Source organism: Etheostoma cragini, chromosome 20 (genome assembly GCF_013103735.1).
Source record: "Etheostoma cragini isolate CJK2018 chromosome 20, CSU_Ecrag_1.0, whole genome shotgun sequence".
NCBI classification, from domain to species: domain Eukaryota; kingdom Metazoa; phylum Chordata; class Actinopteri; order Perciformes; family Percidae; genus Etheostoma; species Etheostoma cragini.
Window position 1 is genome coordinate 12,188,552 of NC_048426.1, and position 21,545 is coordinate 12,210,096.

The window sequence follows — 21,545 nt, forward strand, 5'->3', positions numbered from 1 at the left end:
TGAACCACCACGTGGCATAAATAAATCATTTCACTTTAGGCAAAGCGTGTGAAAAAAACACTGGTGGTTACATGAGTCGCATGTTTGATGAAGTCTGCAGCCAGTGAACACACTTTAGTTAAAATAAAGTCAGATGATCTTTGTGTAGCATATTGTAATTCATACATTCCTCTTTGCAACTGTCATGGGACCAGAAAATGACATAGTATGTGTGACATATTCTTCTGTCAACAAATCCAATTTAAAAAAACTCAAGAACAAGAATTAATTGATGCTGTGTTTCTTATTTCTCTGTGCCTCTATCGTTGTCCAAAAACTCAAAAATACATCAATTAGACACTCCTTCGCACCATGAGCTGTAGTTTGGTTTGAGAATGTGTTGAAAATACAAACATTTTCCAATACATTTAATATACATCTTATTTATAGAGTAGATGAGTAGAACAGTGTAGATTGATTAGATTAAAGAGAAAATCGAGGGACATCAAAGCTTTGATACGGATGTGAAAGAGGGTTTGAGTCCTTCACATATGTATTATTTGCTCTTGCATTTGCTGAAAATTACAGTGCCCAATTGTTTTTAGTAAATAAATTTGCCTTTTTCAGAAATAAAAACCATACATTTGTGAGCTGTTTCTAGAGATTAACTTATTCAATTGGAGTCAAAGGCCTTGTGGCAGTGAACCCCAGATAGGAAACTACGTCAGAAAGTATTGCGAGATGGACTAACTCATTTTTGCTTTTGGGCTTCTTATGGGATTTGTAAACAGCAATAGAAAAACACAACATGGAATTACTTCAGCCCTATTCTTTAAACTTTTGTTAATATTTTTTATTGTGCAAATTGACACAATTTCAAGTTTTTTCCAATTCCTCTGGTCACGTTTCTCTGACTGTTTCTTTTTAAAACTATGGATGTATTTTTAGTATGACTATAAGAATTCTTACATGAGACTATAAAGTAAATTCGTAGTGATTTATCCACATAACTCAGTAAACGTCTCCTGGTATACCTGGTACAGGTTCCCAGCAAACTTGGTTTATTTGGGAAAATATGTGGTGACCACAAACAACATTCGATCAACCTGCCTGAGATACCATGCTCTCAGCGAGCCAGAAGGTCAGCTGCTGTTTTTAGTCTCTGCTGTCTCATTTGCTCTGACCAGCTGGACACCAGTTAGGGGGTCAAGCAGTGCGTCACTGGAGCAAATACAGTGATGAAAGAACAATGCTCGAACTTGAACATTACAAAGCTCCCCAGCTTCCTTTTACACTTTTAAAGCGCTGAGGATTCATGAATCCGTAGAGACATGTTGAGACAAAGTCAGCATATTAAAACATTCAATGTTAATATCAACCTGTTCACACACATTTCAAATTTGGTGGCTTTGGGAAATAAACGTATCTGGATACCTTTAAAGAGTTGGATGAGAAGATTAATACCACTCTCTACCAGGGTTTGTGTTCTCATCTTCACTGTCAGATGTCCAATAAAGGCAAAAGAGCCAAAATGTGATCTTAAATTTCAAGAAAAACTTAAAATGTCCCGTAACTCGCACAAAGAGGTTTGTGCCCTGACTTAGAGGTCAACGGTTTGAGGGTGACCTTTGATGATTTCCTGCATGTCTTCCCCCTTCCTCAACTAGCTGTCCTGTCCCTTTAAGGCAAAACTGACCAAAAAATAACGTTAAAAAATATTTGTTTATTTAGGAAGTTACAGTTCTTATATAATCAAAATCTCTCTCTCTCTCTCTCTCTCTCTCTCTCTCTCTCTCTCTCTCTATATATATATATATATATATATATATATATATATATATATATATGTATATGTTTATGTATATATATATATTTATATATTTATGTATATATATCACTTGTCATGTACCCTGCAGAGACTATTCCTAGGATGGCTCATAATAAGACGGGCTAATTAGCTTCGGTTCTTAGGGAATACATTGCTCATTACTGCAACACACGCTGGGACGTGTGTGTGTGCGTGTATGTGTGTGTGTGTGTGTGTGTGTGGGGGGGGGGGGGACGACATTATTAATTGCTAACATTTAACTTTTTTGCTTCAAGATGAGGACACAGAGAATATATTGACTGTTTACACTTTTAGATGACAGGTGTCAAAGGGTTATTTCAACCACATGATATCATTTTATCTCTACGTGCCTCCATTGATTTGCAGTAAATATGATCAAATTGAAGTTTTCATTATTACACTTTACATATTTGCTCTGAAATTATTACTATTAGAAGTTAATATTAATCACTGACAGAACTTTACAGAACTGCTTTGCAATGCCATTTTTGTCATGATCCATATGAATTAAAGAACTGCTGCTGTGTTAAATTAGAAAACAGTCACGGTACAGAAGCTCCACTGATCAAATCGTAATAATAATAACCTCCCAAACTAGAAAGTCACCTTCTCGTACCTTTTTCACGGTGTTGTCTAAAAGTAACTATTGTAATAAATCTGAAAATGAACAATAATTATAAAAAATGGATAGATCATTACTTAGGATTACTACAATCACGTGTTAGCTGATCATGTCTTCTTGGCACCAGAAAACTAATGCAAACACCATGTGTGTGAGCAGGAAACTTCACTCCAAGAATAGCTGGCTTACACATTGAGTGAGTAGCTGAGAACCAATCAGAAAAAGGCACAACTAAGTGTGAAAAAGCTTGATATGGGACTTCATAACCTCATGAGACACACTGAGCAGAAATGGCATGTCTGTGTAGTGTTCCCAAGAAAAAGTAACATCTTCTAACCTGTATGTTGTGGTTTATTTACAAGCAAAAGATCAGTACACAGAAATTGTGGAATGTATTATGGCTTGAACTTTGGAGGTGCAGATCATATTAACAGAAACCATCATGATTTAACAACAAATCATCTTCACTCACAACCACTATCATAACTTGTGTTTGTTTTTCCTAAAGTATTGTGTGACATTTACTGTATAAGGTCATGCCCTTTGTGTTAATAATTTATAATAATTATTATAATAATTATAAAAATGTAACGATGAAATATAAATATTCACTTTTGTTTTAGGGGACCTTCTGTCTTTGTGTTTGGTTGGTGGTGGTTTATAATGAAATACCTTCAAAACTTTATTCCCATTAACCTTAACTCTGTGTTTATGACTAATGAGCTAATGTAAGCATGCTAAAACATTACATTCATTTTTATTTAGTTTTATTTACCAATCCAAGCAAAACACCCTTTCAAACCTTGATTTTGCTTGTATTTTTTAGAGAGAGAAAATAAATTGTTACCGTAAAAACAAAAGGTCACATTAAATGTAAATGAGTATCTTGCTAGGTATTAGATGGACTAAGCGGAAAGTGTTTTTATTTTTTAAATGAATACAACCAGTAACTGTAGCTGGAGATCTCTCTAATCTTCCAAAGGCAGAGATAAGCTGCATATTTGTTCTAACCATTGCAACAGATTTCCATGTGAAGTAAATACTTATGCAGCAAGGTACTCACACAACCAATTACAACTCAGTGGATGTACACACAATACACATCCCCATCAACAAGACTGCCACGCACGTGTAAACAGCACCTTAGACAGCATCTTCAACAGTCTGCACTCAATTCCAATGATGAAGACGTATTAAAGTCTTTTTGGTGTGACATTTCTGCGCCAATCAGACTTTAAAACAGAAGAATAACCATAGCCAGTTATAAAAATAAAACTGAAAACTGTGTCTGGAAGGTCTGACCGTAATTGTCCAAATGGAACTGTCTGATGGGATAAAATGGACTTTCTGATATAATCTGTAGAACAAATTATATGGATATTTTTACAGGCTTTCTCAACTGGTTTCAGGTAAACAAAAGGAAATACCTCAAGATTAGAACAAATGGCAGAGGTCTTTCTGTAGTCTATTAATAATGTGTTGTTTTTACATGATAAAATTGTAAGAAACAAAAAAAAAAGAAAAAAAGCCACTGTGAGCCATGAAATTGCACAACTTCACATTGCCTCGCTGAAACCTCCCATTTGGAATAATGAACCCCTATCGCTCCAGTCCTTTGTGCTGTCTCCTCCATTGCTCCGTCTTCTTCTCTCATCTTATCACGCGCTCCTTCCACTGCGATGGTCCAGCAGCTGAGATAGGAAATTATCATGTTCTCTCTGTGTCTCTCATTCCCTCTTTAACACTTTGCTTTCTCCTCTGGCTTCCTGGCACAACTGGTCATGCCTTTGTCTTTTTCTGCTGACGTGATTCACAGTAACCACACAACCACAAACCACACATCTACAGCTGACCAAGAGGGGTACTGATCCTTTCATCCAACTATCGGCAAGAACGCAAATAAGCGTATTTTTCCAAAATGTCAACTTATTCTGTAAAGCATGTGAAGTCAACTTGTCATTCTTGACTTGGACAGTAGTTGGACTAAAGATTCCCAACTCAGAACAGTTCACATGTTCATGAGAACTAAACAAACTCCATTTGCTCATGAAGACCTTATAAAGCAAATTTCAACAAAGCAGAAAAGTGAGTAAGATTACCTTAAACTGGAATTGTCAAATTGCAACAATGGATTTACTCATGTTCCACTTGTCTATAGATATGTGGGAGATAATTTCCTAAATCAAAGATTCACCACCCCATTCTTTGCTGTCACGTTGGTGTAAATGTTGTTTTTGTTTCCCAGAATTCCCCCAGTTTAGGTGATCCTGTTAGCGAGGCCTACTTCATAAGTTAAATGGGTACAAGGACAGGAGGTATAAACAACTGTCCTCAGTTATTGATCTCTCTCAGAATACATCTAAATTTATAGATGTATTTGGCTTTCGTAGCTTCTTTGGAAGTTATACCCTAAACCTGTCAACTTTGCATTAATAACACCGGGGTATGCACATTCTAAACTAACGTAGCGCAGGAAAAACAACCTGTAGCTTAAACTCTATCACATATGAGACTGTAGACACATGTACATGCATGCCATTACCCAGACAACTATTAGCAGTCATCGCCTCTGTGCTTCATCCACTCTGCAGTGCTTTCTCTTATGTATGACTCTTTAACACTAAATGCATCATCGCCCCCTGATTACTTCATCAGATGATGCTTTTTGATTATGCTGTAAATTGTAGGGAGCTTGTTTATCAGAAGTGGCAGAGGAGTGTCAAAATAACAAATCCACAGTTGTTTAGTAAAGTGTAATCTGATAAAATGATAACTAGCCTCACAAAACAAAAAAGCTCAGTTAATTATTCTTAACATTCAACCAGATTCAAGTCTCATTTCAGAGCATGAAGCTGGGTTTTTTAAGGAGGGAATCCTGTCTGATCTCTAGCAGAAACTGTAATCTCACTCCTTGGGATTGTGGTGGTGTTTGCATTCCTGTCAGTGTGAGCAGGCTGCAGTCTGGCGCCTGCCTCCTTCATCCCACTGTAGGTTATAACTTCAAGGACATCACATCACAGGGAGCCTGAAGGGAGGTAGCGTGATGTATCACTACAGCGAGCACAACGGGTGAGTCTCCTCATATTTCACAGCAAAAGCTTAAGTGTCATAATGTTGTTCAATCCCTAAAGAAAGGCTCATTAATGTTTTAATATATAACAGTGCCATTGTTTTCTTGGTTGCTTCTTGAGTGTGTTCTTTCAGAAAGGATAGGTTTGACAGAGCCAGCAGCTAGCTAGCTGTTTCCCAAAGTCTTTATACTAAACTAATCTAAGGAAAGGATAATGCCTGAAGAGGTGTTTATTATCAGGAATTAATGGACGACTGAGAGGCCAGAACCGTCCGATGTGCAGTGAAGGACGGTTGCCTCTCCCAGTCCATAAACTCCTGATTATGCCTACAGTTGTGAGCTGAAAAGCACTGTGATACAAAGTCTCATAAGTTTAGATGGGCAGTGTACTTGTTGGAGCTTGAGTGGAACAGTCGCCATCCTGTGGTGTTCAGAGAACTAGGCACTAAAGGATTACACTTAGTGTTGTAAAGAAGATATTCAGATTTTAGATGCAGGGTCATACTATAGCCAGCACATTGATTTTAGAACAGCGAACCGGCGTGGTGACCATGTTTTCAGGAATCAGGAATTAATGAACACCCTGTAGCAAATCAGAATTGAGTAGACAGCCAGACCATGGTAGAGCAGGAATCAATGGCCACCCAGTATTGTTAACAATTTAGTATTATTTTAGTTATTTTGTATTCTTAAATGCAATTGTATAGTCTTCAAATCTCAGCCAACTTGATTGAAGTGAGAGACCTTTGCTGTTTCAGGTACAAGTCCATGTTAATTAGACTTCCAGAACATTCTATAAAATAAGTGGATTAGCCCTGAATACATGAAACAAATGACACAACATTGCCACACTGTTAAACATATTTTCACGTAGCAGTGATTCAATTGAACCACTTGGGTGTTTTTCTCAGAGTGCGTCTTTCATATGAATTTTGGGAGGACACACTCGTTGTCATATTCCCCATCCTTCCCTCCCTTGATCGATTACAGCTCCCCGCCCATCACAGTGTTGGCAGTGGCGCGCGGCGCACAGCGTGGATTTGGAGATGTCTTGGCAGCATTACGCACGACAACGCGATAATCGCGAAAGCCTCCTCTAGTTCATTAACTTTCAAGCCAAACCGGACTGCCTTTCAACTTTTGATTTGGAAACCACTCTAGCAGCCTCCCCAAGACGTTTTTATCATATTTTACTGACAGCGGATGAAATTCGTATCTCTCTCATCGCAGCAGCTGCAGCACTGGGTCTGGATAACTTCCTCTCCAAGTCACGGTGACGCCAGAGAAATGGAAAAGATGTAGGCTAAACGGCGTTGTATAATACAAACTCTACAGAGCAACAGTTTTTTTTAGAGATCCCGAAAAAAGGGAGGATGATCCCACCGGCCAGTTTGATTCAGGACGAAAGTGGGGGCAAAGAGGACGAACGGGACCAGGATGAGACACCTAAATCCCCGACGGCGAACGCCAGCCAGCAGGAAACAAAGGTAGGACTGTCGTGTTATATTTATTATTTACCATCTAGACGGATATAGACGGATATGCTGTGGGATCCGCACTGTGCGTTACTCTAACTTATTAATAGGGCAGGGCAAACTAACTTCTATCAACATGACAACAACATCGACTCAACAGGGACCAGCTCCCAAAAACAAAATGCTTGTAAACCATGTCCCTTTTTTCAAATCACTGATTCACTGACTGGTCAGCCTTTTAAAACAGCTTCAACAAACCTTTAAAACTGATTAAATTTAGGGAGGATACCACCAACTGATGACAGTAGGGGACTTCAAAATCAGCTGTACAAGTAGGACAGAAAACGTTTAAAGTGCCTTGAAGAGTGACCACAGACTGATTTTAGTACAGCAGACCTCTTCAGTGTGTAATGCAATAACATCATGATATTGTGTAGTATAAGAAACAACCTTTAGATAAAGATGAACTCAGTCCAAACTCACTATTGAGCAGCACAGTCTTTACATGACTTCAATAGAAATATAGTTTTTTTTGGGTAGGAGTCTATAACCTATTACTAATTGGGCGTTATGGCATTTAAATACTTTTTTCCTAGATCAATAATGATGGACTATTTAAAGATCTTTATCAGCCTAATTGTTGAGTCAGAAGCAATGTGGTCTTAATATGTGTATATTAAAGTAAGTGCCATATGGATTTGTATTTTCTACGTGTGGATGACGCAGGCTGTTTGATAGAGATCCACAGCTGCTTCAGGCGTTTTGCCATCTATGTGGGTCACATGTTGTCCAGAATACTACAATTAGCAGTACTTTTATTGAACTAGTCATGATGCTAATGGATGGCCTGGATAGGACATATGAGACTCACTTTCTCTTTAATATTTACTGTTTGTTAACTTGAGAGAAACAGTTCAAGCTTTTGCTGGAACCATACAGATGTTTTCCTCTTTGTATTGTGTCTAATAAAGCTTGTGCATGCAAGCTTTTACTTTGAGACATTTGGTCACTGGATATTTCAAGAGTCCTTGCTGACATTTCACATTAAGCCTCACATAAATAGTAGTAGTAGTTTCAGGGAGACAAAACAGTGATTAAAAGAAAATGTGTTATTATCCTTACAGACAGTACAAATAGAATGAGTTCCACAATAGGCTGAACAAGTTTTCTACCATTAAGTGAAGCTTTGTTTGTGTTTTTATTCCTCCTTTAAGAATACTGTGAGGCCTGAACATCAGAAGCGCAAGGTGAGCCTCCACTCTTGTGTAAATTGTAGCGTACTGCTGATTTGAGTCCATTATAAGATAACAGCCTACCTGCATGTACATTAAGATACGAGTTGTTTTGCGTTTCGACTTTTACTGCTTTTTAAGATACATCACTTAGTGCCGTCAGTGCCATGTATGGTTTCATCCGCCATCACCCATATTTCTAGAGGGCACTCTTTGTTTAGAGGCTGCATCAGTATATTTACAATGATTTGATTGATATATATATATACATGCCATTAGTGGCTTTTGACTTCTTCTTTTTTGCATTATCCAGTCCAGCCCCCATTAACCCAGCCTGCCTTCATGATAGAACACAGCTCTTATATATTTGGTGCCATCAAACACAGCATGAGCGCCTTGATGCATGCACACATTCCCTCACTTTGCTGATTTAAAGAGATCTTTATTTGTTACCGTTATTTTAGATGCATACAAAAAACCTTACAGGAGAGTTGTGGCCTTCAACATCACATCCTTTGTAAATAAGTACAACTGATTGAATGAAGAAAAAATGCTTGATATCTACAAATGTAGGTATTTAGGGCTAACTGTGTTAACATTATAGTTATTTTGTTGTTTTACCATCATTTTTCCTTCCAGGGTGCGAAAAAGCCATGCAAGTCAAAAAGTACCAGAGGTTGCCAACAGTCGAATAGTTGTATGCTCTACATTCATCTGTCTGTTGTGCATTCCTGTGTGTGGGTGCTAATGGTAGTGAAGGGTCCAAATTGATTTTTTCCAGAGTGACCCGTAGAATTGATTGATCTTCTCCATACCAAAGCTGCAATGATAAGCTCTCTAAACATTTTGTACAGGTGGCAACGATATCAACAGCTAACAATGTATGTCCTGTATGCTGATTCACTTAATTGTGGTATACTTTAAGTCAGGACTTTCATCTGAGTATCTTGGCTCACGATCAGGTTGATGTAAACTGTGTTAGTGTGTGCATATTCATTTGGAATGTCGAAGATCAACCTCTCTGCACTCAGCAGCAAAACAGTAAATCCTCACAGATGTTGACATGTTTAGAGTTATACATTCAAGTCTGTAGTAGTGTGTGCTAGGATATTACGGATAATTAGGAGTCCTTCCCTACCCATCAATCAGCTGAACCATAATCCATTTCTTCAGAGACCTGCAGTCACACACCACCCAGAAACCGAAACCATAAAATCACATTACATTAGCTTAAAGAAGCTTAATTGCATGTTTGAACCCAGAATTAAGTGGGTTTCACAGAGGAGGAAGTACACACTGAGAGGTTAAATGAGGAGCTGTCAATGTGGAGTGTTAAATAGCTTTACTGTAAAAGAGGGACCTAAGGAGATTGATACAGGCTGAAATGGCAGCACAGTGTGTGAGAAATAGTGTTAATGCGATGCATTGCTCCAACCAGGAAATCACATTACCTTCAAGGTAGGGAACCTTGAATGTTTTCCACTGAGCAGTGATAAGCTGCCCCTCACAATGGTATTTCATCAGCCATTGGGCACTGAGACATTTGCCAGAAGGTTTTAGAGACTAAGTTTGTAAATTATTTAGGTTGTTACAGAAATGGATTCACTTCGCTCAGTTGCACTGAATTCTTCTCTCTCTTCTGTCTACTCTTTCCTCATTTATTTTCTGTATTTTTCTCTCCCTTGCTCTATTTTTCTTCAAGTCTTTTATTTCTCGTTTTCAGCTGCAGAGACTCAAGCGCTCCTTGTCCTTCAAGACCAAGAGCATCCGCAGCAAGAGCGCAGACAACTTCTTCCGAACCAGCAGTGATAACAAGATGGAGCTGCTCTCGGACGTGAGCAGCAGCACAGGCCATCTTTGCAACATTGGGATGGCACCACCGCACACCACCAGCCTCCCCATCCCTCCGGTCCCTCCTGCCATCCCTTCGGCTCCTCCTCCCACATCACGCTCCCAAACACGCAACCCGCTGCAGGTAGACTCCGCAGGACACTGCTTCATGGAGCACATCTTCAAGAAGCCCACGTTCTGTGACGTGTGCAACCACATGATCGTAGGTATGGTTACAATGCCTCCCTTTTCATTAGTGTGATCAGAGTTTCACACAAAGCACAGTGACAAGATCAAAGGAAATAGCAAGGTAAAATAACATCATCATCTAATGAACTTTGCAATCACAGCACTCAGAAGAACCTTTTCATAATGAGACCTTTATCAGATAACCTGATGAAGTTATACATAAAAACCTTTCTGTCATCAGAATCAAAATTAGACAGTAATGGATATGCAGTAATATGCACAAATGGTATGGACACAGCAGGATGTAAGAGGTTATTGTCGCCCAAAGCGCTAACCTTTGTTTTATATCTCAAATACCATGTTGTCATCCGCAAGAATGAACACACAAGCCATATCGAAACGCTCTCAGACATTCAATTCTATTTATAATGTTAAATCATGACAGACGTTATCTTAGGACAATTTACAAGTAGAGTAGGTTTAGACCACACTTTATAATTTACAGAAACCCAACAATTCCCCCAAGAGCATGTACTTGGCGCAACAGCGGCATGGAAAAACATTGGACAGAACCTGGCTCTTGGATGGGGGGCAATCTGACACAACAGGGCACCTAACACAGAGCATCTAACTTGACTTGCTGACCAAGGTATCTGTATTCTCCTTTTTTCGCATACGGAGCCAGGTGTTACCATCTGTCTGCTGGAGTGTCAGATAGCACACAACCACAGCAGCTCCTCTACCTATTCTCCCCTTCGCCAGATGTTCCAGCTTCTCTGGCTGCTCCCCTCCGTGTTAATCATCAGTACTGAGGGACCACTAAGTCTTTTGCTCTCAGGGCCTCTGCAGCAAGATAATGACAAGGACTGCCCATACCATCTGCTTAACAAGCCCGCGATATCACAGCTTTTACATCCCCACAAGCATAAAACTCTTTAAGAAACACAGATTTCTGTCATTCAACATGAGGATGGAGGACACTATTATCTTTTTAAAATCAACAGTGTTGGTATTTTCATCTAAAATACATACTGGCTTTGAATGTATGACAACTAGTAAAACCAAAGTTCATCCCACCCTAAAACAGACTTCTACATTGTTTACGACCATTGTTCCTGTGTGTTTTATTTAGCGTGGCCACTCAGGCGCGGCCAGTGGCCGAAGCCTTGAATGGGCCTCTGGTGGTCTGTTGATAATATGAAAGTATGATGTCAGGCCTGCCTGGCCCTGATAGGTGCTGAGCCCTCTGGTCCACTCATGGAAAAAGATGCAGCCTTCTTCTTCATTTTTATACTTTAATGAGAACACAGTGTGGTCAGCAGCAGAGAGAGCGAGAGTGGACGGTGGTTTTCTGTGTGTGTGTGTGTGTGTGTGTGTGTGTGTGTGTGTGTGTGTGTGTGTGTGTGTGTGTGTGTGTGTGTGTATGTGTGAGAGTAATGAGCTGCGATGGTGCTGTTGGAGTCAAAGGGCAGCACACAGGGGAGGGAGAGAGAGAGAGAGAGAGAGAGAAAGACATAGTTGTTGTTACCATGCACAGCAGCAAGATTCTCGCACAATCTTGTAATATTATCGATATAAGGAGCTACTGCTGGCAGCTTTTTTTAAATTCAATTATTGACAAAGAACATGTTAAACATAAAAAAATGTACAAAAGCAGAACATTACAGGGGATTAGATAATAGACATGAACAGTGCCTGAAGTAGCGGAAAAAAGGTGCCGGGACTCTCTTGCATTGGCAAATCATTGTGACATTTGAGATTTCTACAAAAAAATAAATCTAGGAGATATTGCTGGCACAACAACATCTTATTGTTATTTAATTTTAATATTATTTGCAAGTGACGGGAGGCTGATACATGTTTCGCAGCCCAGTTTGTTATCTTTAAAAACAAGCCAAATGTTCGTGGTGCAAAAAGACAGAATTTGGTCCCTTGACCAAGAGTCAGTCCATCCATGTGTTTTGTTGCTCACGTTATTGTTGACGTTGGTGTCATTGGCTATGGTAACGTTAAGGTTGGTAGCTGCTGATTCCTCATTAACGCTAGCTGTTCCGCTCACATCAATGTTAAGGTTAGTTTGAAGCTCATGAATCGTACCTGATGTTTCTGGTTGGACTTGGACCTCTGTTGACGTGCCTGGCTCTGGCGCACATGTTCTTATGGTACCTTTCTGAAGCCAGGCTGACCTAACGACTTACAAACTCGACACACTTCTTTTTAGTTTCTAGATTTTCAGCAGTGAATATTCCCTTACGGTCAGGCCGCAGGCATCCAACAGTTTTTTTCTGAGGTAAGTCACTTGGTGCCCTCTGGGTAGTGTAGTTTATGTAACTTTAGGGTCATTCCCAATTTCTCTGACATTGATGCTTTTTCTGTCAGTGGTAGAGTACGGGCTACATGTGAGAAGGAGCGGTATGCAAGAAAAAGTGTTGGTACGCTTGGAGTAAAATGTAGAAGTGCTGGTACTACGTACTGGTGCGTAACGGCCTACTTTGAGCACTTGACATAAATCATAAATCAGTTCACAAAAATGCTATACTGTCTAGGGTACTTAGATTTAGGGTTTTTAGAATAAAGGATGGATGTAACGTTAAGTTTTATTTGGTGTTTTAAAAGCTACTGGTTTTATAACATTATGTGTACAAAAAAAACTCACTGTTGGTTCTCTCAAGTACAAAACTAGTGTTTTAAGTACAGATTTTTGTCTCAACCTCTAGATACAAACCTGAATAAAATACAAAGATAGAACACCTTAAACCAATATAAAATAGCATATAATTAGAAAGGATATTGTGATCTGAAATGGAATATATTCTCATTTTACTTCTCATTGCATAACCAATGCCACTGCCAAAAGGTTCTTTCATCTTTTTGATACAACCTAAACACCCTCATACATAGATTAATACCAATATGCCAATATTGCGAAAGGCAGCCATAGGAACAATAGAAGCATTACACGTGTTTCCTAAGGGAGGATCTTTTATTATATAAAAACCTGTACAAATGAAATGTGTCATCCGTAATAGAAGTGGCTGAATTATATTTTAGTGCTCACTGACTCACTCATTAGGTGTGCTAGATGAAGGTAGAGCAGTACTACGTCAGTCAATATTTAATAGAGCAATAAACATATTACAATTTTTTTGTTGGTGTTCAATTTTGGTTTTACCCTTGTACATAAGAGACTAGCTCATACACTGCGTTCAGGTGAGCTATTGTTTTCCAACATGCAGTAAGGATAATAAAATACAAATACTACCAATAATTATGAGAAATTTACTTAGACTGTCATACACAAGAGAACTGTAAATGCATTTTAACAGTCAACACTTTATCAGTTTGGCTTTGCTTTGTCGTGAGAGACACATGAGAGGAGACTCCTTTTAGTATGAAACAAAAAGTTAAAATTTACAGTCTTTTAGGCTGATATAGCAAAGGTAAAGCTACTAAACACACACAGTCTACCACACACGTTTTTTTCACTTACATTGTCTGATTAGGTCTCTTCCCAGGACTGTGTGTGCTTGATGGACATCTTCCTTACTCTCCTGCACCTGTCAGGACAATACATCCACACAGTTATTATTGTTTTTACATCATAGAGTTAAGCAGAAATTCCACCTGACTACAACCTGAGTATAACTAAGAAGTGTCTTCAGTGTGCACCTTTGACCACATGCTCCTATATTAATTCCAAGGTTATTAGGTTAGGTATTAGGTTATTATTAGGTTTTTAGCATTCTTTTTTTCTTATCCATTACACGGGCCAAACACTATGTGCAGTGGGTGTGCAGCTTGTGTCCATAAAAGCAAATATCTTTGTGGTTAGGCTCACAGTGAGTTGGTTTTACAGGTATAAAATGCTCTGATCGAGTACAGACTGTTGCTGAGATAATAATTACAGTCCTTGCAGCAAATGGCTTATTAAATAAACATCTACATGAGTAAATGGGATGGTTATTTGTGGCTGACAGCGGGTGAAATATAATTTACTGGGCAGTGTTGAAAAAATATTCACAATGATTTTAGGTTTGGAACTTATGTAACAAATTTCACAAGAGCTAGGATAATACTTTGTAAAGTTTTTTGGAAAAAAAGAATAAAAAATATTACTGTATGAGGGATATATGCAGATGGAAATCACTGAAATTTAGGCTACTTTCAAAAAAATATCCCTGTCAGTCAGTAATCACTGATATCCTGCATCAACTTTTAGGGGTTAAAGAGTAATCTACTTACAAGATGCCTTAAATGCCTCAAATTAAGGCTTCCAAATCTGGAAACCTGGATTAATTCATAAAACAAGTTGATATTTAAAACAAATGAGAGAGTAATATCACTTGATTACCTTACATTCATTTTGATCCAAGAGAGAAATTAATCTGGGGGTCAGAGGTTAAGGTTGGGTAGTAGACAGAAATGGCTGTGATGCTAACCAAGGTTATACTACATCTCATTAAGACACACTGCCTTAAGACACATTATGCACAAACATATCAGACACTCTCTTTGACTCCTACTATGTAAGAGGTGTATATGTCATAGGTCATGTTTTCTCTCTCTGTCACACACAGGATAGAACAGTGATAAACTTGCCCTTCCAATGATACCGCATTGATTCATTTCAGTGTTACAGTTGACACCTGACATTGTCTGCCATGTCTTTAAAAAACACACACCACTCACCTGTCAGACACCCCAGTCAGTTTATGATGCATTAAATTGCATCATATTGTGAAATTTATGAAATTTCAGCTGAAAAGTTCATATAAAAATGAAAGAAAGTGATATGCTAGCGGCATGCAAGATTAGGTTGTGAAAATTATACCTGCAAAACATCAGCTTGTTGCCACAGTTAAAATGTTAGCATGCAGCTCTTAGTACAGTATAGAAGAGATGCCAGCATGGTTGTAAACTCTTAGCCTAAATTAATGTTATCATCTGTATCCTATACAGTTAATTTCAGAGATCTCAGAACAGTTTTACTCCACCTATAGCAATGTATTCAGCATTTTAATTCTCCAGATGGGGAAATGGGTTTTTCAGTGGTAAAAAAATAATCAAAGGGCCGTGGGAGAAACTGGTTAATGTCTGCAAATAAACCAAAGAAAGCTGCTAGGGTCAGTGTTTTGAAGGGGCTTAAGAAGAAGAGGAGGTGGAGGAATTATTGTCTTGATGAAGGTTATTTGCACAGGAAATCAGGAGGCGTGAAGTAAGAACGGTGGCTTAATGGATCAGTAATGTGTGGCTATTGTGAGAAGAGTGTGCAGTGAGAGAGAAACTGTGGAGAGAAAGAGTGGGACATTAAGAGAAAAAGACTGTGGGAAAAGAAATTAGAGGCAAGATGAAGAAGGTATAGAAAGTCTGGAAGGAGTCTTTCCCTTTGGTGTTGGGTAAAGGAAGACTATGTTTCAAAAGCAGAGTAGCTCAGAAAGCAAATGCCAGAGAGAGCAGCACTGTCACTCACTTTCCCCACAGCTGGAATGCCTTAAGGCCCTGGACTCTTCTCTACCCCCCCTCCCACACACACACACACACACACAAAACACACCATCTTTACCAAGCCACGGCTTAAGGATGTGAACAATGTCACTTTATTTTATTTGCCTGCTGAAACACGGTGGTTTGTTACTTTCCTAGCTCTTAAGAGTTACCATGGAGGCCTTTCATTATTCCACCATGTTGGAGTGAGTCAGCTCAACTAAGCCAATCAACAACTCCTTGACTTGAAGGGCTTCATTCACTTCCTGCCCCTGTTTATTCAGAGAGACGGACACAAGAACTTGAGTCAGGTTTTTTTGCCATAGAGAAAATGTTTGCTGACCTGAAAGAGATTTAAACTCTAAGTGGTTGTTAAACAACATCATTAGTTGACATGATTTAGAGTGACCTAAAAATTGGTGCAGGTTTTTCTCATTGCCTAGTCTCCCGCTGTCATAGCTGTGGCAATCTGTGTGTGACCGACGAGAGGTTCAGGCCGGGATCACATTTCTCCCGCTTTCCATTTCAGGTTAACTAACTCTGCAAGCTCTCTTCAAGCAACACAAGAACTTTAAATGGGGAATACAGATCCAGTTTTCTACTTATTACTGAGTTCCCGTCACTGCTGCCCAGCTCCAGATAGCCATGACACATTAAGCAATGTGAAGAGGAAGCCGAGATCTTTTCCCATTATTGGCTAAGTAAATGACACACGGGGGGCTTTTTTACCTTGAGTACATAGTATCTTGTGTTTGCTGTCTTGTATAGGGATCAGCTGGTGTTCTACTTGGTTTCATGTTTACAATCCAGTATTACCTCTGCCAGACTTTCTTCACCCTTGCTCATTAAACTAAATATGCTGTTTATTTTTAGGGTAAACTGGTCTGAAATGCTGACAGTATTTGCTTGCCACTATGCCCATTCACAAGCCACAAAAACAATACACAACTTGACAATTGTGAACAAGGTTGAAAAATCTGTGATGAAACTTTTATTTTTGTGCTCTCAACGCCCACTGAAGTGGATCGATGAATCCTTTGCATGTCCATATTTTGACAGACACGCATTGCAGAGTATTGGCCAGAGCAGGGCACGTGCTCATTGATTTATCAATAAAGAGCTGGAGGTGCATAGCCGCCAGACTAAAACTAATAACAGCAGTGGGAATTGGTAACACAGTCCTCTCTCGTTAATGTGGAATGACTGAAAGTGGGGCTTTATGTGTAACACATAATGGTTTAGAGAACATTTGTCTTCTCTGTTTTATTATCTTGTTTTATATCATTTGACAGATACTCAACTTAAAAAGAAAACAATTTCACAGTTTTAGATATTTGGCTTCCAGAGTCCAGTAACAGCGGGCTCTTATCTTTTCTACTAAGTTAAAGTCAGCCATTCCGCTCATTTAGCAATTATTATAATATTTATTCATTATTCCATGTATTATTATTATTATTATTATTATATGTACTATTATTATATATACTATTATTATATGTATTATTATTATGATTACTTTTATTATTATTATTATTAAATGCTGATTATTTATTGACATCTGGTTTTTAGGCTCTGGCTACATCATTCCCTGTGTGAGTGATGATAGCTTCCTCCCCAGGGGAACTCAGTCTCAAACCCTTCAGATGCATGCTTATGCAATTCTATGTGAACTTTTTGTTTTTGTTTCTGCCCTGAACAAGAATATGGTCTGTGATGCTTTAAGGTCTAGACATACAAATCTTTTCAATTTTAAGGTTAGGAGCCTTTTGAATAGGTTATCTCAAACTATTTGCCTGTTCGATCTAGTGACTATCTTCTTGATAATCCAATAAAAATGTAGAAAATTAAGTAAGAAAAATGTTGGATTCCCCCCGCGCTGACATAACACACCCTTTTTGGATTTTGTGCATGCATGCACTTACTGCATGCATGCATTCCTGCCTATTCATTTCTCAACCTTTTGTTGTGTTCCTTTCTTTCACAAAGCCCCAGCTCAGTAATTCTCATTAAAAACTGTATTGAAGCAATCTGTTGTTGCTGGCATGCAAGCTTTACTCTGTGCCAACACATTTCTCTTTACAATCACCACCCCGAACAAGACTCTCTTTTTCATCTTAGTTTCCTTATCTATCTCTCTGTCCATATTTATTTGTTTCTCATTTCACACATCTCTGTGCACAAATGTGCACGCACATGCTGAATCTTTGCTGTTGCCCTGTTGCGTAACTTTGGTTCACAAAAAATTCAAATTAATCTTGATTCATTCCAGCAACTGTGAGACACATTGATAAGTGAGGCTAAACCGTAGATGTTTGAAATAGTTTCACATGGGGGAGACAGCACTGGCTCAGTTACAGTCCGGTTGGTTCAAATGGTTTTACAGAAGTCTACATTTTGTGTGTCGCGTTTCACATGTCACTTCACAGGTTTTCCCCAATACATGCTGGGAACGACTCCAGAAATTCTGGGCTAGAAATAAGTGTGTAAAGTCAATAAATTAACAAATGAAACAATGTTCTGAACAATATTTTCCATTTGCTATGCCTATTTGTGTATACTTTGCTACTCACTTTTCACCTTCCTTGAATCAGTTGACTCTTTTCTGTGTGTGTATCAGGTACAACAGCCAAGCATGTGGTGTTCCTAGCTGGAAATACAGCAAAGCACGGCCTCCGCTGCAAAGCCTGCAAGATGAGCCTCCACCACAAATGTGAGAATGGAGTGGGACAACAGCGCTGCATGGGCAAACTGGTAAGATACATGACACAGAATAATGCAAGACATCAGTACATGACATACAGTAGACACAACATTTGTCTCCTTGTTGTCAACAGTTTGGAAGATTCTGATCTTATTACTGATGTCATTATGATAGAAACCAAAACAGCCATATTACAATTGGCTGTTTCCCACCAGAATGTGCTTATTCAGAAATCACACTTTATGTGTAAGTGTGCTGGTACATCTGTGACCACCATCCATCCTCGTCATCGTCCTCATCATCGTTATATAATCACTCTGTCTGTCCGTGTGTTACATAATAGTAATCCAGCTCAATATTTACAAAAATGCAGCCGAGTGAACCTACCTTTCTCTGTAAATTTTGCTGTGCTGCGTCAGCATAAACCATTAATAGGGGATCAATAAAATCCCCCCGAAGCAGCTTCATAACCCCTATTGAAAATGTCACACGTAACAGTGTTATGATTTGTTTAGAATTTCACATTCTCTTTATTAACATGGATGTAGAGCCAGTGAAATTGAGAGGTGTGAAATAATATTTGGCATGATTATTACATCATTAATGATTCAATTTCAGTTTTTATATCACTAGCAGAGGCAGGGAGCTTGTGAAAACCTTTCATTATCACAAAAATGGGAGGTTGGCAACATTGATGGATCATAATTATACTGAATAATTTATGCTACGGCCACAATTCGCTGCTGTTGTTACCAACTTATTCAATACTTTCCTTTAATAACTCCCATAAACATATACTGTGCTGAACCTTTAATAGTTGAGGATATTATTGAACCCTTTGGGCTTATAAACCCTTTCCCAAACCTCACTGAAAAACCGTGGTCAATCTTAAAATAAGAAATGCAACTGTAAAGTTGCTTCAAGAAGCAAAAAAATCCATGAGATGCTTTAATTATTTTTCTCTGCTTATAAGCTCTAAATGGGAGCCATAACAGAGGCAAATTAACGTTAGAGCTTATTGTTCGATTTCACGTTGACACAAAAAGTCAGTGAGTTGGGGGAATTTATATAATAGTTGGTTCAGTTAAAAAGTCAGATTTTCAGTGTTACATCTTCACACGTCAGAGGTAATGACCTTATACTGTAACCATCCAACTTAAAAATGTTAGACTGAGATCGAGATGAAGCCCTGTTACCGCCAATGTAAATCGTCTCCCTCCCATCGACACACTTCCTGTGGTCCTGTCCTCATTTTTGGGTGATGATAATTAAGCTTGAGGGCTATTATGTGATTCACAATCATCATCACCCTTCATCATCCATGAACCTGCATTATAATGAGACCATTTGGTTTTGGATTTGCTCCGTTGGAGAGGCCTGCATGTTTTACTGCTAAGGGTTCAGTTCCACCAGAAAAGCCAGCGCCAAGAAACGTTCATCGCTTTTACTTTCACAGCAGTCCAGCAAACTGGCAGTGAGCGCTGACATGGGACTCTTCTGTCATTCACACACATCCCACACTGTAGAGAGAGAGAGAGAGAGAGATAGAGAGAGAGAGACTGTAACACTGTCCACTCAAATTCTGTGTGATTATCTACCTTTTCTTACGTTATTTCATACAATATTGGTTACACTTTTCCTTGAGAGATTTTGGCTGTAATTAGTTAAGCAAATTTGAAGTAAGTCTTTGTTAATCGGCAATATTAAATGGAGACGATATGAAAGTAATACTTACAGTGTAGGCAGCTTTTTTCCTTTACCGTCGTGATGTCTTTCCACTAGATGCCTGAGGGATGAGGCTTGAGGATATGATCAGCTCTCAGGAGTGGAAAATGAGGTTGAGAGGTCAAGCATAAAAAGGGAAGTTTCCCCAGTGGAGTACAGCTCTAAATTCGACTTACTCTAAACTTGGACACTTCTGCAACTATGCTTGTTTCTCTTGGCTTGAGAACCCTTTAGCAAAGATATCAAATTACCTCATACTCTGAAAGCATGAAACCAGTGTATCACTATTTCTTCATCAGGTTTCTGTCTATCTGAGACTGTGACGATGAATTCGTAAGAAACGTGGTTGACGTAACAATACAGTACTTCACATTTAGCTTTGGCAACAATTATATATACTTTAATTTATACTTACTCTACCGGTCAAAAGTTTTGGGTCCCTTTTAAATTTCCATTCCACTCCATTATAGACAGAATACCAGCTGAGATCAGTTGCATTGTTTTTTAACCAGAGCAGCAGTTTTCAGATTACATTATGTGCTTACATAATTGCAAAAGGGTTCTCCAATGTTTCCTCAGTTAGTTTTTAAAATGATAACAAATTAGTAAACATAATGTGCCTTTGGAACATTGGATGAATGCTTGCTGATAAAGGGCATTGCAGATATTGCATTAAAGATCAGCCACCCACTCAGATCAGCTGGTATTCTGTCTGTAATGAAATGAAATGTAAATTTGTAAGTGACCCCAAACTTTTGACCAATAGTGTATGTTTACAAGGTTTTTTCAGCGACTCTGTAAAGGAATAGTTAGATTTTCACTGTAATTGTGTTTTTTAGAGGCAAATGGTTTATGGTTGTGCATACAGTTTGCAAATACACTATGTTTCTTGCTCAGCTAACAATAGCTGACCAGTCACAGTAACAGAGTTGATTTGGCCTCTCCTGACACACACTTTTTGTTAAGATTCAAGCTTGACAGCTCCTCCTGGAAGCTCTTGAAACAAACATGAATAATAATTCAGATGTGTCAGTTAATGTGTGAGTCACTGCTTGAGCTAACACTCTCAGTCAGTAACCAGTGAGAGCTAAGCATCTACCACATATTGCACTAGCTCTGCCGCAATGACACAATTCAAAAAGTAGTTTTACGGATTCCCAGTTATTTGTGATGAAAATTATTATTTACTTAACAGTTTTTTCCCATGTTTGCAGCCACAGCTTCATCCAGATGTTTCCTTGGTGTCCAGTGTACAATACTACACTGTGAGATAAAACAGCAGTACTTCTCAAGATAGGAAATGGGCAAACACACTTTTACACTTTTACAAAGATTGATTGCAGCTATATATAATAAAAGTTACTTATTTCCCAAATCACAAAGAAATGT

General features: G+C 38.7%; 1 protein-coding gene across 2 annotated transcripts in view; it reads left to right on the forward strand.

The window, feature by feature from the left end:
* Positions 1-6,509: 6,509 nt before the first annotated feature.
* Positions 6,510-21,545, forward strand: part of stac (SH3 and cysteine rich domain) — a 31,064-nt gene continuing 16,028 nt past the window's right edge. Inside the window, exons 1-4 of one of the 2 annotated variants that reach the window (XM_034859255.1) lie at positions 6,510-7,007; positions 8,210-8,242; positions 9,951-10,284; positions 18,348-18,481. In XM_034859255.1, the coding sequence (XP_034715146.1) occupies positions 6,894-7,007; positions 8,210-8,242; positions 9,951-10,284; positions 18,348-18,481 (615 nt within the window). In that variant the 5' untranslated portion in view covers positions 6,510-6,893. The remainder of the gene's footprint in view (positions 7,008-8,209; positions 8,243-9,950; positions 10,285-18,347; positions 18,482-21,545) is intronic. The other variant, XM_034859256.1, reaches the window with a different exon arrangement.